We start from the raw sequence: 17981 nt of genomic DNA on the forward strand, positions 1-17981 counted from the left end.
GAAGAGCTGAGGAAAGGAGCTGAAATCCTATCAGCAAGCCACCGGTTAATTTTTGTTAGACAATAATAAAAGACACTAGAGTCATTTTTAACATGCTATTATTATCACAAGCCTTTATCTTAATAATTAAACAGACCATTATTCTCCTCCCACCAAACCTCACATGACATAGCATCACATAAGTCAAAGCATTTTTTCCATTCCTTTGATCAGTGATTCCCTTTTGAGATATCTCCTCTCTGCTCCTTCTTTGATCACCCTTGACAGAGTGCTATACTATAGAAGATATTTCGAAGAGCAAGGAAAATACCAGGATATAGAAAATATTTATATGAAAAACATATAAATCCATACACTGTAGGCATGCTTCCAAAGCAGAAAGTCAAAATAAAAGATGTATTTGCTAGTGCAAGGAAATGGCAGAAATAAGCAAAACTGGCCAGTGTCTTTGTGATGCTGCAATTCATACTTTGCCTTAGGGTTTCAGCAAACAGCATCTGCACAAACCTTGATGGCTAGGAATCAATAATATAGATTTCATCTGCAAACAGATGCAATCTCTGCCCCTTTATGGGAGGAGCAGCTAACACCTCAGGCAAATACAGCGTATGACTTTCAGGTGCACCTAGCAGAGTTCATGGAGAGTGTTGTGTAATGCGCAAACAGCTTTATTTTCATAATAAGCACAATGAAAAATCAAAGGGTAAGATATGAGGGGAAAAGACTCGAGGAAGGACAAACTAAGGGCAAAGTACAAAATAATTGATTTATAAATTGTTCATGATATTCATGTAAGTAGAGTTTAAGAAACGTTAGCAGAAGGGTATCATTTTTCAGGGAGGATTATTGGGATGTATGAAACCCCTTAAGCTACCAAATCTAGCAGCAGATCATGAGCTTTATTTTAAAGTATTTTATGGACTTTTATTTCCTAGCCACTTTTATTTCAGCCTAATGTTGTCTGTGTTTCCTTTATTTTTTTTCATTTATTTTCTTCTTTTCCCTCATTCTCCTTTTGTTTCTCTTTCAGAGATAACAGATTTTCCTTTTATCATTGGCTTCTGATCAAGCTCCCAATTTTCATAGGATTTTCATTTCTTTTTGCCTCAATTTGCCACCTATGAAATAAAGATGGCATTGCTTAATTAATACTCAGAGGCAGCGTTACAAGAGTTCCCAGATTACTGTTTGTAAATGATCTGAACGTTTTATAAAAGTAGTGATAAAGCCATAGTCAGAGGATTTACACTTGTTAGCAAAAAAATACAGCTTAAAATGACATTGCTTTCACCTCCCTGTTTGCTGCAAATTGTATTTAACATATTTGATCACTGTACATGTACATCACAAGACCTGTCTTTATTTCTTTATTTTTCTCTTGTTTTGACTATAGTACAATTGTGAAAACTGCATGCAAACTCAAACTCATATTCCAAAGTGTCTTTCATTTGGTTACACATTAACTGCTGCAGTAGTTGTATGTTCACATATTATGATATCATCCAAATTCTAAGTTAATTTGAAAGCTTAATTTTCAGTGCATTACTACTGAAATGATCTGAAATATATAGAGAGAAATTTTTCTACAAAAAAATCAGGAAATGTTTATATAGCAATAGAGAGACATTTCTAATTGCTTAAAAGGTATTTGGCTGTCTGGAATGCTAACAAATATTGAACTTTAATTCTAATAGACTAGAGAAAATATATGTATTGTGGTTTTAAGATTAAGGGGGCACAGCGCCTATACTCAATAGTGCTAGTACAGAATGTTTTGCAAGATTAATGATATAATGTGAGCTTTCTAAAATTCTTGTCACAGCGGTTCTGGTCCTTACCTATAGCAGAAAAGTAGTTACGCTTTGGATACACTTCAAATTATTTTTTCCTCCTTACAGTTCAACTGAACAAATAATAATTAATTTGGTTGAAATTATCCATGGAAAAAAATCTTTCTTTTCCCCCCAAACAATGAAAATGAGCCTATTTCAATGACATGTTCAAGTCAAGAGCTACAGCTTCTGTACTTGATTTCCCATTTTCCCTTGTGGGCCAGATTCTCTGGGCATACTACTTCCTCAGCTATGTACTGTGATGTTTTTTGTTGACCTGTGGTTCTTCTTTATGGCAAAAATACATTTGTTTTCACGGATTTGCATTTTTGGTGGAGAGTCAAAATTTTCTGGGGGAAAAACTATTCAGTACTTTTGTGTAAAGCATGAACTGAATAAAATTCAAGCTTCATTATGAAATAAATTTGTTGGAAACATTTTGACCAGTTTTACCATTCAGAAATCTAGATTTATGTACAATAATGACTCACATCCTTCCCCCACTGATTTTCAACACCTTGGCTCCTGTTTTCACAATCTGTTTTTTTCTCTTTCATTCGGAAAAACACAAAGGCAGTTGTAATCAATCCCAGCCTTGCTTTTCCTTTCCTGTCCAACCCTTGCTTCATTCTTTTGGCTTAAGACCCAGTTCTTTTCTGAGACGGGAACACACTACTTGATCTTTCAGATTTGTCATCTGAGTTGTGCCCTATCAAAGAGCTATAGCAAATGTCACCGCAGCTCAGTTAGCACCACTTTGAACTGAGGGTTTGGAGTTTAAAATAGCCGTAAGAAGGGAGACTGAGAACAACAGACACGAAGGAGTTGTCACCGACAGCGGCACCCTCGGGAAGTTCATTAATATTCCAAGGGTAGGTTTATCTTTAACTAGGCTATTCCTAAAGAAGAAAGTACACGTTTTACACTTTATACACTAGTGTGCTACTGCCTTGACACGTTTCCTAAGCTCTGCTAGCTGAGAGGTGCTCGAGTCCCTTTGCCGCATGAGGATATTCCGTCGGCGGTGGTGTTGCAGCATTTCTTCCTGGGGATTTTAGATTTGACAAACTGGAAAAAGAACTGATGTCTGTAGCCACATCGAGATGGCAGTTTTCAGAAACAGTCACCATTCTGACCAAAGCCCTTTATCTCAACAAAGGATAAACAAAGTAATCACATCTTTCCCTAAAATCCCAGCAGACATGGCTTCAGACACAYGAAGAATTCACAACTGCTTCACAGGTTACGAGCATCAGTTGAGGGGGGGTTGCTCCTGTCTAATTTTAGCCAGCAAAGGTTAGCAGTCCGGTCCAAGCTGGCTATCCAGTACTCAGTTGTGAAATACAGGTAGCTCCAGAAGTGACTCATTCCTCCTCCCCAAATCCATCTGAAGAGCAATGAGTCACTGACCGCAGGCGGGAGCTGGGGCCATGAGCTGGGGCTAGAGGGTTAAAGCTAGGCGAGATGTGCTGCTGCTGATAACGTTTGTGTTGGCCTGCACACGCAACAAATCACGGCACCTCTGCCGGGAMCGGCCTGCGGGAACGGCCTGCGAGCGAGGCGTCATCGCCTCTCCTTGGAGCGGGCTACGAGCACGCGCTTGGGCAGGCACGGCAGCTCACCCGACAGGCGCTGGCAAGTTAAGCAGCCGGGGCAGAGCCCTCAGCACCCGAGTATGTTTGTATAGCTGGCTCTGAGGCGCTTTCGATAAACAGGCRTATGACTCTGGAAAGGCTGTGGGTGCTTTTCTAATGCTACACCATTTCAAATAGCCCAAGCTATTACTAAATATATTACTAAGCCCCTCCTCTTGACTGCAGAATCAAGAGGCTCTTTTCATCTGCAGGTACTACMAAAAACTAATCACTTGCTTAGTGAATTGCATCGAGAATCTTTGAGCTGGAAAAGCATAACATCATGTAAAGGCAGTATCTAGTCTCCACGACTTAAAATAATTTCTCCAGTTGGCTGTTTTACCTTAGAAGACCATCAGGCTTGCACAGCATAGTGAAACTGTCTTCATTATTTTCAATAAGATCCAAATAGTCCAGGTGACCATTCTCTTTATTCCTGATTTATTTTTCTTGCATCTTCACACAGTTGAAAATCCCATCCTCACAGCTACAGATTGATTCTTCCCACAGTCTGGGACCTTCCCAGTTCACCTTGTTCCTTGTGTTTTTAATTCTAGAAACCCCCTTTTTACTGCTTTCATTTTCACTTCCTCATTCAGCTACGCTAGCTTTGCTGTTACTTCTGATGGGTTTGTCGCTACACAGCACACTTCTCCCTGGGGAATACATCCATTTGTTTGCATATTTTGTGTTTCCAGCCTGTCTTCTTCCCTGCCATCGCACCGTCCCATTTGATTTCGCTCCGGACTGCCTGTGTTTACTTCCTGCGCTGATGGAATTTTTGATCGCTTTATGTTTCATTCTTGATCATAGTGACAGAGGTGTAATCTGGACTGTTTAGGTGTCATCACTTGGTCTCCAGCTATGCCTTTGAGGTTAGTCACAACAAACAGAAGCACATTTGACTGCTATGGAAGTTGCATCATTTCCACGTTAATACTATTTCTACTGGGTGAAGCTTTTGTTTTGCAGTCACACCCAGAATTTTAAYGTGCTGCATGCTATACACATACAAGAAAAGATAGTGCCTACACATGGCCAGAYACGCTGAAAACAAAAACTCCTCTGAACCACCAACATGGATGAATACCAAAATGGAAGAAAAATATATTTTGGAGAACTAGTATCCTTCTCATTTTTGCCCAGATTCATGATCTGAATAGTCCTGAATGTTTGGATGGTTTTGATCTGTATCATGATGTATTCTTGGAAAGATTAAATGTGATTTTTTCTTTTATTTTCTTTGCTGCTGAATACATAGAAAAATGTTGATTGAAATTAGGATAAGAAAAGGAGTCTTTGGTCAGCATTTATTTATTTTAGCAATGAGTTAAATCATTTTAAGCTGGACCCAAGCTGGAAATACGTGTTTGCAATCTCTATAGAAGGACAAATATAAGATTGTTTGAAATAGCAAAGCATTCGCTTGGATGAAAAGAAACCTTGTCCTTTCCTTTAACTTATAAGTGTGTATTTTGTTTATGTAGTAGGCATGTGCCTTGAGGCTGACACAGCTGCTCTGCGTGGACCAGCTACAGTGAGTGGTTTTAGAGGCCGAGGCAGCCACCCCCTCTTCCTGGCAGGACCTCCTTTCACAGCAGTCTCTGCCCCTCGTTCACCTCCTGCCACACAGCCGACAACCCAGGAAGACGCCCAGAAAAGCTCCAGCTAACTCAGGCAGGACGGGAGGTGGCCAGGGTGTTTTCTTTTGCACTTCGGCATATTTCAGAGGCTGGACCTGACTGGTTACTGTGACACAGTTGGCGGATGGCAACTGTCTGAACTGCAGAGCTGTTGCTTTGAGAGCAGATTTGCATCTTTTAGCCTGTATAAGTTCTTGCATCATTGCAGCTAAAATGCATAAACTTTGTGTGGCCACTCTTATTTCAGTTGGTTTTCTGTTTAGCTGAAACCTGTGGCAAATTGATTTGAACTAGACAGAGAGAGGACTGCTGAAGTACAATCGCATGTATGGAAGTTTGCAGCAGAAAGTTGTGAATCTTTTTTAATTCACAATTAAAGAAATTTAAATAGATTTTGATTCACACCTGTAGTTAAAGTTATGTAGTCTCTAGGCATCCAAACTGCAAACAGAACGTGAGTTATGCTCTGTGGGGAATCATCCCTTTTGCAACTTACTACCTCCAACCTTGCCAGCTCTGCTAAACCTTTAGATATGCTGTAAATGCATTTCTTAGGGTACACTGAAGAAAGTGACCTGATAATTTTGGAAGGCCTTTTCTCATGTCTGGTTTAATTAAATCTATGGATAAATATTCAGAGTGTAGGTTTTATATATTTTGCACGTGACAAAAAATCCACATAAAATATATCAAATTATATAATTTGGGGAGCTAAACGCTCCCCCCAAATTTTTTCCTTATATTTCCTAGAATTCCATAGGAGGACACAATTTTCTGTTACACTGTATTAATGTTTGCAATGAAGAGATCTGCCATATTTTCCTATGCACTGCCGATTCATCATCAAAGTTAGTTTTGGCATTGGTTGGAGTGTTTTGCATATGAGGACCATGGCTAATGCTGAGGCCTCTGTCCTCAGGTAAGATGAGAGGCTCTTATAAGACAAAGCACATTGATTTATTCTATAAATTTGAACATTAGGAGCATTTATGTGTAATGGTCTGAGAACAGATATAAGTAGCAAGAGAAGTGGCTGTAAACAGGGATTTTAGACAAAGTGGCTGTGGAAGAAAACCATCCAGTTGAATACAAAATAGTGAGACTTAGTATCAGCAAGTAGAGAAGCCATCCCCTAACTGGGTGGCTTTGTTTCCTTAATGGTTTCAGAGCAACATAAGATGATATATGAATGTCTCACATTGGAGGAACAAGACAGTTGCTTTTAGCAACTGGAGTGTTGTACATTTAAATGATTTAAATAACTGAAAATAGAAGAAATTCAGGGACTCTAAACTATGACTCTTTTTTTGGAAGATTACACTGAAGTTCTTCCAGGTGTCCTCCTGTGGGAAGGTGGCTAAATCCAGCCTGAGCAGGGAAAGGAGGAGTTCCTGCATCCACAGCAGCAGCTGCAGAGCTGTCCTCTAGGGCCAAGTTTGAGGTGAAACTCCTCAAGATCTGCTCTTGAGGATTATGTGATTGTCAGACTTTGTATAGTGATTGACAGTAAAACATTAAATCCTTTTTGGTAATGGGGAGAAAGAAAGATTGCTGCTGCAGAGCCAGTAGAAGGAGGCAGCTCTGAAGGAAGTGGAAAAGGCCTAAGTGTGCCTCAATCTGTTTACAGAGCAGGTTGGAGAAGTAAGTTATACTTCAAACTATGAAAATAGAAGGAATATTTCTAAAAGGTTATAGAAAAAATAAGGGAAGATTAGAAAGTCAGGTAGACTTAGCTCCATTTTAGCTGAGCATCTCACTTTCATTAAACCCAATAGCTGCCCAGAGATTAGATCAGCTTGTGTTTGCAATTCAACCCAGTAGAATAAGTTGTATTTCATGTTTGTTGATGGTGGGTGTGATAAACTGCTTGCTTTTTAAATTTACTTTGCTGTAGAAATTAAATGTTGAGTGAGGGCCGGTCCCTAAGAAATGACGGGCAGGCTGCACCTTTCTTACAAGTTCAAGAGTTTCCTTGCTATGTTGGGTCTCATGCATGAGTGCTTYAGGTCCATTTCCTTTTTGCAGTTCTGTTTCTGAAAAGCCTACACAATTTACTTCAACTGGCCTGATGTTCTTCTTTATTTGGATGCACTGGAGTTCCTAGAAGATTTAGACTACATTTTACTTTGAAAAAAAAAATCTTATATGGTGTTTGTTTTTGCAGTAGCTGCACTCTGAGCTCTTCACAGACAAAGTGTCAGATCACAGCTCTGAGAAACTTATCATTGAAATGAGCTAAAATCAAGCCAAGGATGATGCTAGCCACCGGTATTGAAGAGTAAAAGAGAAAATAATAAAAAAAATCATGCTATAAGCTATGCAGAAAGAGCTATGTACATGAAAAAGGACTGGAGAGTTGTTATAGTAAATTCTCTACTTCTACTTAGCTATGCGGTTCATTTGTTCCTTGTCACTTTGCATATTTAGTTTTTAGTTTGCTCTGGAGAGGGACAGATAAAGGTTGAGCAGAAAGATTTAAATCTTAACTGGAAAGATTATTCAGGAAAAGACTGTACAGGAAGTAGCAAATAGTGCTTTRTGTAACATAATCACCCCATGAATGAGGTCGTTGGAAATGTAAACACAGAAGGGGACTGTCAGAGAGGGCATGAGATGAGCAATTCAGACTCCTGACTAACTGGGGAAGTGTTTAAGACTTCTTGCTCACCAATGACAAAAATAGTGGTGGTGTAGGAAGAGGGTGAGTTAAGTGGGAGGAGTAATCCCAGCAACCTTCTTAGCTAGCTCACTTGTGCCAGTATCTTTTTATCTTGACTCTGATCCGTTCAGCACTGTTATGTTGCTTAATACYTGATGAATAACCATCTGTTTTTGCGGTAATTGTCAGTGCTTACTACCCTCTGGTTCTTGCTACAGCCTGTGGAAAAAAACAAAAAATTGGTGTTCCCATGGGGTAATTGGTTGTTGAAGAAAATGGAAATTAAAAACAATCAAAGCTCTTAGGTCTTTCTAATCGTATTATTTGCTGAAACAACCTAGCTTCCCTACAAAATAGCAAACTGATTTTTATTTTATGTTCTTGCAAGAGCAACATTGATTTCCGAGATGGATATTATGACTCATTTTGAGCTGGAGTTTGTTTTATCTCTGTTACTCTTTGTTTATCTGTTATATAGTGAAATTTTACTGGCAAGTGGAAATGCTCAAAACGCACACTACCTTTTGTCACAGAGACCTCCCTAGACTAAACCACCTGTTACATCATTGCCCACAAATGAGCTGAAAGGTCCTTTCTAATCTCACTTTCCAATGTTCCACTTAAGTCAACTGATTGCCCATTTAGTCCAGCAGAGAATTTGGCCCATGATAACTTAGCTATTTAATATTCAAAGCAAAACAAGGAAAACCAAAGCACAATCACATGCCCCCCAAAACATGCCCCCAAATGAACAGCATTGTACTACTTACTTTACTTATAAAACATATCTAAGATAAATATGGCTAAGCCACTAAAACCTCACAATATTGCTTATCTGTCTGCCATTGACATAAAAAATACTTTGTCAAAGCCCTTGTTGTTGCCTTAAGGCACTAACATCTACAAAATACCTGAAAAGATCTTTCTCCAGTCACTAAATCTTTGCAGAGTTTCTTTCCAAAACCCATTTATGATCTTGAGATGAATCAAAATAGGAGGAGTGAATCAGTAAGCTGTGGAATTTAAAGCCTGTAGGTCTATCTTGCTTATAGCAGACAGACTAAGGAGCTTGCAAATCTTTATTTCTGGCAGAAATTCACTGGACTTCATAAAATGTGGGATGAAAGTCCTACATGAGAAAGGACTGCAGGAGGAGTCTTAATATAATAATTGCATTCCTAAATGCTCAGCTGGGCTGTAGCCTGAGGATGTTCACTGGCTGCGACTGCTCCTTCATCCCTAGGGCAACAGCACTAGCAATGGGTTGCTGAGGGACATTCACCTGCCTAGAAAGGGGGAGGCATAACTTGCATTGTACCCTCCACAGGTGCAGGTCAGCCARAATTTGCGTGGGGAAGGCTGCACATCGGTGATGCTAAGGTTCCTTTCAGTTTTTTATGGAAKCACTCAGTTTGCGCAGTGAGCATCAGTTAGCTTTACCTCCAGCCGCGTTCAGATGTTTGTCAATGAAACACTTCTGTCTGAGCAGATTAGACCATACYAAAAAGATAATTATGCAGCCGGAGTGTATTGGTCTCTGGTAAAAACCTCATCATGATTGCTGCTGCTTTCTTCAGAAAATACATACACAGRGAATTATCTCTGTCACATATATTGAATTCTTCCCATGGAATCTAGTCAAAAAAGCTTGTTAAAAAGACTCCTGAGATACACTTTTTTCAAACAGAACTTCAAATATGTTGTGACCTTGGACACTGGTTGTGTTTGTTGGTGATGAATAYAGTATTGCCTGAAACATGCTGTAGTTTCTGAAAGTTTATAAAACCAAATATAATACTAAAATCTGGGAAAAATTACTACCCTTCATAAATAAACTGTGTATCTTTTCAGTTTAGTTCTGAAATAAAAATACCGAAATACTGTGAAGCAACCCTAGCACCACCTTATTTCAAATTTATTGACACTAAAAGTTACCTTCRGTGCTATCTCCTTAAGAGATTCCCTGCTCTACTTCTTATCCAGGGCCTTRGTATGGTCCAGGGAAGTAGCCACACTTAAAAGTGTTCACAGCCATTTAATAGCAGGCTCCCTTGCAGAGAAACTAATTTGGTAATGAGATTCTGGCTTTAAATTAATAGTACCCTAATGGAAACAGCAAAATAAAAGTATACATTTTCAARCAAAAACTATTAATTTCCAGTGTTGCATTTTTATTTATATGCATTCAGTAATATACAGGTTCTTTTGTATGAAAATAAACATAGCAACTTAGAAACTTCCATACCAGATCTGACCAGTACTTGACTTCACAGCATTCAAAAAAGGATGAAAAAAACCTTACAGCAGGCAACACAGGATGACCTGCTCCCAGGAGAAAGCTTCTCCTTAATCCCCATCAATATGATGCTCAGCTGATTTCACAAAGCATGAGGACTTATATGCCTTGAAACATTAATACACATTTTATAAAATAATCTGTACCTGTTACTTAGAGAGTCCTGTATATTAATATTTACACTATATTACAAGAATTACAGACTCCATCCAATGCCTTTACTGCAAATAGTAGCTTCTAGGCCATAAAAAACAGACTATCTTTCACCTGTTGTGCTATAGCCACGGACCTTGCCCCTTGTCACAGTAATAGTGCACTTTGAAACACTGGGGTATAAATAGATGTTAGCACTGCACACTTGCACTCACATTTGACTATTTAAGTTTACACAGCTCTGGTTAAACAAAACCRTTCAGTTTATGACTTGTCTTCACCCTCAGCCCTGATTTTAGGTTTTCAAGAAGACTGATCCTAACTCGATTAGCAAAGCTTTTGCTCATTCCACAACAGCCCACTTTACAGAAAGAAATCCTCTTCCAAATCACATGTCTTTTATAATTAAACAGAAGAAAAAATATGGTAATTGATAGAAAATGGATAAAATTAACATTTTTTCTCATTTTGAGGGATATGACTGAAACACCCCAAAAAGGAAAGAAAAGCATGTAACAGTAACAGGACCTGAGGAAGTATAGTGCTCCTACTGCTGTGGAATAAGAACTGAAGATATCAATTCCCAAGATTTATGGAGAAAGAAGGATTGTCAGCTACTGTCTTCCTGGTATACTAGGAAAGGTAGGCTATTAGCTTATCCAGCAGATTTTTAAAGAAAGAGAATGTATAGCTTATCAGGGAAAGATCTCAGAGAAGTCCAAATCTTCTCTGAAGTAAATAATGCCATGGAGAGTTTAGGGTTMCTATGAAAGTTTGAACAAAGACAGTTAAATTTTGCTACCTATCAGTGTGAAAAATCACCACAGCACTGTTAAATAGTGCATAAAGTTAGAAAGTGCGATTAAAAGAAATCAGAACCAGGCCAATTCTGATTTCACTAATATCTATCAAAAAATCTTCCCTGATTTTGAACAAGGCTGATGATCTGTATTTTCAGACAAATTAAATACCTTCCTTCCTACCATTTAAAATCCACTACCAATGCATCCTCCCATTTCTTCCTGGCAGAATCATCTTAACTTTCTAGAACTTCTGATAGAAAAAAAAMCAAGAAACAAATATAAGTTTGAAAATTAAACTAAAAATCTTTCTCTGGAAACAAAGCAAAACAATTCTCTTCTATTGTGGTGAAGCACTGATTTGTAAGGCAAAGATTTTCCCTGAACTCCAAGCTGTCTACAGGCATTAATATGTATTTTCAAGGAAAAGAAGTCATTAGCTTTTGACAAAAGCATTTAAATAATTATATGGTACAGTACCTTACAAAATAAGCATGAAAAGTACAGATACACCAGGTTATGTTCCTGACTAATAAATGTAGATTGTGTTCCTTAAAAACTGCACCTCCAGTGCATAAATCTTATCCTATTAGCAGCATCTTGAGATGTAGTTTTCCAAGAATCATTCTTTAATAAAAATGTAACAAATACACACAAAATTTAATTATTTAACAAAAATATCCCCATGTACTAGCTTCCCTCTAAGTCTGCAGAAGCTCAATAATGCAAACTGCTTAGTTTTCTGCTAAGTGTAAAGCAGGCTCAACAATTATTTTATCTGGAAGTGTTATCTATCTATCTATCTAGACAACTTCAGACATGTAGACCTTAGCATATAACACTAAAACAATAAAGACAAATGCCCTGCATTCTCAAACAGTTACTGTAATTGAGAAATAACTATCCAGTGACTGAAAAGCACATTGAAGACACATGTAAATTCAACCAGGCAACCTTGCTGTGAATTTCACTGATATCAACTGAAACATGTGATAAGCAGTTAAAGGGCAAGTCTGTCAGYGCATGGAGTTTGTAGAATTTAAAATAGAAAACTGTTCTTCCTACGATTAATGCTTTACACAATTGTTTTGGTTCACTCCTGCCCTTCTCACTTGCACAGACTTATTCACCAAGACTAACAAACACTTACAAATGCACCTCAAGTGGTTAATTTATCTATGCTTCCACCCTGATGTGCTGGCAGCTGTTGTGGGTCAGAACACGGCAAGCACTGTTAGCTTAGCGCTGGCTATGTATAACCCTACTGGAATGTGGAGAATGAAATCTCATTTTTCTGGACTCGTTACAGTACAGGTCTGACAGCCAGGTAAAGTCCAGTGCTGCAAACAGGACACTATATCCATGGTAACACAAAGTAAACTTTTCACCTCTGCAGCACTCTAAGTTCTAGTTGTTGCTCCTTTGACTTCAGGRCAGCCATCACAGATTTGGCTTTCTGTTTGATTTCTTTTGGTAGTTTATAATATTTGCAAATAAACACTTTGGTGTAAGGCAGTTTTTAGTAAGTAATGACTGACTGAGGTAAATATCTAAGGCATAGCCAGCAAATTCTGTGATCTGCAAAGGATCCATTCACTACAGTGATGATACAAAGTACTTCTAGTCAATTTTAAAAATATATTTAGCTTGTCCATTTCAAATGAAGTATTACTACTTTAGTGATGATATTGAGTAAGTTGCTCTCTATACTTGGGGTCTTACCCCATCCCAACTTTTTTCTGGCATGGTTTTGCCTGTGTCCTACTATGCCTTCCTGCACAGTGCTACTCCAGACCCATGCTACATCCCATGCCTGGGATGTAATTTGCTAATGTGATTCTATAAGCCCTTTACTTGCGCTGCAAAAAAATAAAGATGTTAACTCAAAGGCTTCCAAATGCTGAAATACAACCCAGTCTGGCAGCAGCAGAGACATGCTGCAAACCAAGTCAAGGAGTCTGTGTAAATGTAAATTCCACTATTTTGGAGCAATGTAATATCCACACAAAATCATCTCTGATTTTGGACTACCTGTTTCTTAGAATTGTGCTCCTGAACAAACTTTAGGCAAAGTTTTTAATTCAGCATCTGAATTAAAAAGCTGGCTGAGCAAGCTACTGAGCAKACTAGATGGATACAAGGTATTCTAACTTGGTTTGGACACTCTTGAAGAAACAGAGGCTTGGCAGGGTTTTAGCTTACAGCATATTTACTAAGTATCCCAGATAAAGCTGCCATATTAGCCCTCACCAGCCAGGCAAATAGTGTCTAATGATGTCAGGCTGAGCCATGTTTAAACAGCCCTGGAAAGACAGTGCCTTTGAATGGCCGGGTGGAGCCTGTCTGCCTGCAAGGAACGCCTGACCCAGGGGTCATTGCCATCTCATGCCCACTTTCTCCTCCCATCACTGCTGACACATGCACCGCTGCAAAGAGATGGGTGTGCAACGCAAACCTTCTGTCATATCCCCGCATGGCATCCGGGGGTGGTGATCTGCTGCTGAATGTTAAGGTCTGTTGTAGATAGCAACCATGCTTTGCTTTTCCGGGAACTTTCACTTCCTGCTCTCCGCTGTGGCACAGTTCCCAACCTCCACTTCTTCTTSTTGTGCTCTTGAACATCCCTGTGTTTGCGGCAAAGAGTGAGGCTGCCTGGGGACAGGGGAGAGGGAATGAGGCAATAAGAAAATGCTAAACTTGGACAAAGTAGTCATGAGCCAGAAGAGGAAAAGTTCCTTCCTGTGTCTGCTGTTGTTCATCTTCCAAGACAGGAATCCTAAATAAAGAAAAAAAAAAGAGCATCCTTTATTTATCACATCAGACAGGCATAAGGTGATGCTCTTAAACTTTTATTCAGTTGGTTATTGCCAACATGATCAGTTCTTTTCCCATTAGATTTCCATTTGAATAATGAACAATTGAATGGTTTTGAAACTCAAGACTGAATAATCTGAACTCAAATAAGGAAGGAGGATGTACAGTGGCTTCTTAGAGCCAGTCAGGATTAACAGTGAGAGGAGCCAATCAAAATGAATTCCAGAGGTGAATTTAGGCAACTTCATGCAGTGAAACAGTGATGCCCATCTCACTGAGGACTTTTTTGAAGCTCACAACCCATGCTTAGACTTTGCAATAATCACTCTGATGAAACAAATGTGTTACGGAACTTGATGCTTCAAGCAGCTGTTTTATTTACATAGCGCCCCACCTGGCCCAGAAGAATTCATGAAAAATTAAGCTGAGAGCATAAAATATTAATAGAATGTTCACTGGCCCATAAAAACCCTGCAGTTTTGAAAAGGTGTTTTACACGTAATGAATGCTGGATTTTAGAAAAAAAGCTYTCTGCTTCTCTTTTACAAACAAAGTGCAGCAATTTTCAAGCCTCTGTGCAAAATGAGGTGCCTCATTTGGTCTTTAAGACTGTGGCTCGCAAGCTCCAAGGAGACTACATCGCCTTACATGCAGTAGGTTTCCTCATATTAGTCCCTTAGCATACATGAGTCCATTGCCAGTTAATAACAACTAAGMAAACTACATAAAGCAAAGTATGTGAATATAATAAAACCATTTAGATATCAAACCTGATGGCCCATTGTCAAAGAAAGTGTAGCACTGAAAGAAAAAATTAGCATTTGGGTATACAAGAAACACAAATATCACAACTCTCCATTTGGAGACTGTGGCGTGATAATCACTCTTAGCTTAAATTCCGCCTTATAACTGTAATATTTAACTAATGGTAACTCTTGGTCACTCTTGGCCTTTATTCTGGGCACTGTGTGCTGATATTTTTAGCTGACCTTTCTGGTTCTGTGGCCTAATGGATAAGTACTTTCTCAGCTTTCAGAAATTAAGCTGGAAATAATGATAGCTCTATTACTGACATATATCTGCTGAGAGGCAGCCCTGGGATGTTTAAAATTAGGTTTATAATATGAACTCTAAGGATTAGTGTTTCCTAGACTGCCAAAAATAATGGTACCAAAGAACATTGCTGCCAGTGTAAAGYCCTCCCTCATGTTCTACTGTGACTATAATTTCAGTTTAAATGGTAGATTGCACCRTTTCTAGGGTTATAGAACAGCCAGGGGAAAAGCAACTCTAAAATAGGTATTTCTAGATGTTAAAATTATTGCAGAATGACTTTACCTGTTGCTTGAATACAGCTGGTACTTACTCCATGGAAGTATTTTCACTACTCTGTTAGGCTATGTGCTATGAACAGCATCCTTTCTGAACTGCCATTTTGTCTTAGACATTTACCCCCAAAATGACACTGACTGAGCAGATGTGAAGTTACATCAGCCAGAATTTTGACTGTCCTAAAACAGCAGTGACAATCACAAACTCCTCCAGCTTGGTTCCTGCTGCATCTGGTCCTTTCCCCCATTTCATTGCCCCCAGGGCAATGAAAAGCTTTTTTTGTTTGTTTGTTTTTCCAAGGTTTGCTCTCAGGCTTATCAGCAGAGAGGACTTTGGAGGGCCCAGTCAAGTAGACCCTGACCCTTTTTGTCTGTGGATTCAGGCCAGGCAAGAGGGCCAGGCAGCGGCTGATGTGCCACTGCAGCACAAGCTATGGGGCTGCTCTGGGGCTCAGTCCCAGGAAAAGCCTCCCTGGTCCTGCAGGAAGCCCCTTTCCATCCTTTGCCTCTTCCTGCTCCAGACATCTTGGGGTGGTCGTTGTGATCTCATCTCAGCTGTGGTGCTGGACACCCCGAGCACCCCACAAATAAACAGGAAAAGGGCCCAAACCYGCTCTCCTGAGCGGGCTCCAGCTGGACCCATGGTGACGACTGCGGCTGTCACCATGCACTGGCAGGGACCTTCAGGAGCCAACATGCTTTTAATTTCATCTTTCTTCATGGAAGTGGGGCTGTTTTTGTCATGAGGCCCCTGTTCACAGTGGAAGAAAGCGAGCACTGCCTTCTGTGTGCAGCATTGTGACAAGTTGATAGCTGCAGGAAGCTTTGCAAACCACTGCCYGCATCATTTTGTTTTCTGTATCTCCCTTTCCTTTTATCACAGAAGGATGAGCAAGGAGGAATGATCAGCTCAGGACAGCCCTTTCTTCTCTCTAACTTAATTTGGGGAAGGCTTTGTCACATAACAACGCTCGTGTAAGTTGTCAGCCTGYTACCTGACAACCACTCTTATCTCGAAGGGCTTAAAATGTTTGTGTGAAAATGTGTTCATTTCCCTTCTTCTTCCCTCTACACTCAGGAAGGAAATTGTCTCTTGAGAAATATCCAGATTTTAAAAGTGATACAAATTGCATGTAATTTAAAATTATTTCAAGTAAGTAATATATATATATATATTTTTACATTATATAGATTAAAGGAATCAGGAATGACAGCCCCATGTCCATGTAAGAAAAAGACTCAAGCATTACATTTCTTCATGTTCATAAGGCCCAAATTCACTATCAGCAACTGTATCTATACTAAATGATATCCTTTCAATACATAGATTATGAACTGCAAGAAAGTATGCATGCAATCYTTCATCTCAAGAGGCAACTTTTAAATACCACATTGTAAGCATAGTGCCTATTCAAAGAGCTTCATGTATTGGGAATACTAGAATATATTTCTTTTCAGTAGATCAGATTCAAAGGAAGCACTAGCACAGCTTTTTCTAAAACCAGCTTTTTCCTGGGCTAAGTTTGGCCTACTTATTTATGTGGAGTAATCGATCTCCAAACCTGGCTGTGTCATGTTTGCATTATCTTTCGTTTAAGACAGTACAGTATCTCTCTATGCAGGGCGAACCACACAGCCGACTGCCAGCTGCCGGTGCCAAACCACACAGTGAAACCCACAAAGCTTCTCCCATTCAGGAGAGCGAGGTCCACTCAAACCAAACAGGACAGAAAACTGAAAGCCTCTGAAATGCAAGGAGGTCAGCCTCAGCAAGCTTTTACGGTCCCAGACAGAAGCTGTGGGGAGAACTGGTTGCTGGGGACGCTGACCCTACTTAACGTGCCTGATGGTTTGGTGCAAGCAAAAGARAGGAAGAGAGCGAGCGAGAGCGTGGAGGGGGAAGCTCTGACGGTGCAGTATACATACGGTGCACTCCTAACCATTAATAGTTTCAGTTCAGTCCGTTTTATCTAAGCAACCACAATTAAGGGTTGAATAATTTTCTAAGGTTTTCCTCACATTTAATGTAGCAGAAACTGGAGAAAACAAGGGGGTAACAGCCCCTTGTTTAGCCCTCCTCAAAGGGCTAAAACAAACCAAGAAAAACCACRGGAAAGAGCAAGAGAAAACAGACGCGTATAACCTGYGCAGGCGAGGCTTTACACGCACRCACGCGCACACACACCTTGAGCCCCCCGGCCGCAGCGCCGTCAGGCCAGCTCCCGGCGCGCCGCGTGGGCCTCCTTGGCTTTCTTGCAGGTGTAGAGCCACTTGATTATGCGGGCGTTGCGCTCGACGACGGAGGTGCTGCTGGGCACCTGCTCGGCCAGCTCGTCCTCCAGCAGGCCGTCGTCCCCGCTGTGCCTCGTGAAGTCGCTTTCGGACGTCGCCACGCTGACGCTGCGCACCTTGAAGGAGACGCCGTCGGAAACGGCGGAGAAGTTCTCCCGGCCGAGGTCCTCGATGACCTCCGCGTCGAGGCCGCAGTACTTGAAGAAGGTGTCGAACTCGGAGAAGGACTTGGAGTAGCGAGAGCTGATGTCCGAGCGGGAGCGGTGGAGGCCACCCCGCCTCGCCTCCCGGGCCTCCGCAGGAGCGGGCGGCAGCTCTGGGGGTCTCTCGTGCTCCCGCGGGCGCTCGCCCGGGGCACTGGCGGCCGCCGGGGCGCCTCGCTCCGCGCCGGGCTCGCTTGGCTCGTGGTCGTCGCAGCCGGGCTCCCTGCTCTCCGCGCCGCTGGCCGCCTCCATGATCACGCCGGGCTTCTCCTTTGGGGGCCCGTGGAGCAGCCTCCGCACCACGCTGCCCCGCGGGCCGCCCTG

General features: G+C 40.8%; 1 protein-coding gene across 1 annotated transcript in view; it reads right to left on the reverse strand.

Annotated features, from left to right (window-relative positions):
- Nucleotides 1-9931: 9931 nt before the first annotated feature.
- Nucleotides 9932-17981, reverse strand: part of FAM110C (family with sequence similarity 110 member C) — an 8574-nt gene continuing 524 nt past the window's right edge. The window contains exons 2-3 of the mRNA XM_085303207.1: nucleotides 17348-17978; nucleotides 9932-13793 (exon numbers count right to left, since the gene is read on the reverse strand). Of these exons, the coding sequence (XP_085159333.1) occupies nucleotides 17373-17978 (606 nt within the window). The 3' untranslated portion in view covers nucleotides 9932-13793; nucleotides 17348-17372. The remainder of the gene's footprint in view (nucleotides 13794-17347; nucleotides 17979-17981) is intronic.

The sequence above is a fragment of the Rhea americana genome, unplaced genomic scaffold, assembly GCF_003343005.1.
Source record: "Rhea americana isolate MKP2758 unplaced genomic scaffold, rheAme1 scaffold_199, whole genome shotgun sequence".
In the NCBI taxonomy this organism is placed as follows: Eukaryota; Metazoa; Chordata; class Aves; order Rheiformes; family Rheidae; genus Rhea; species Rhea americana.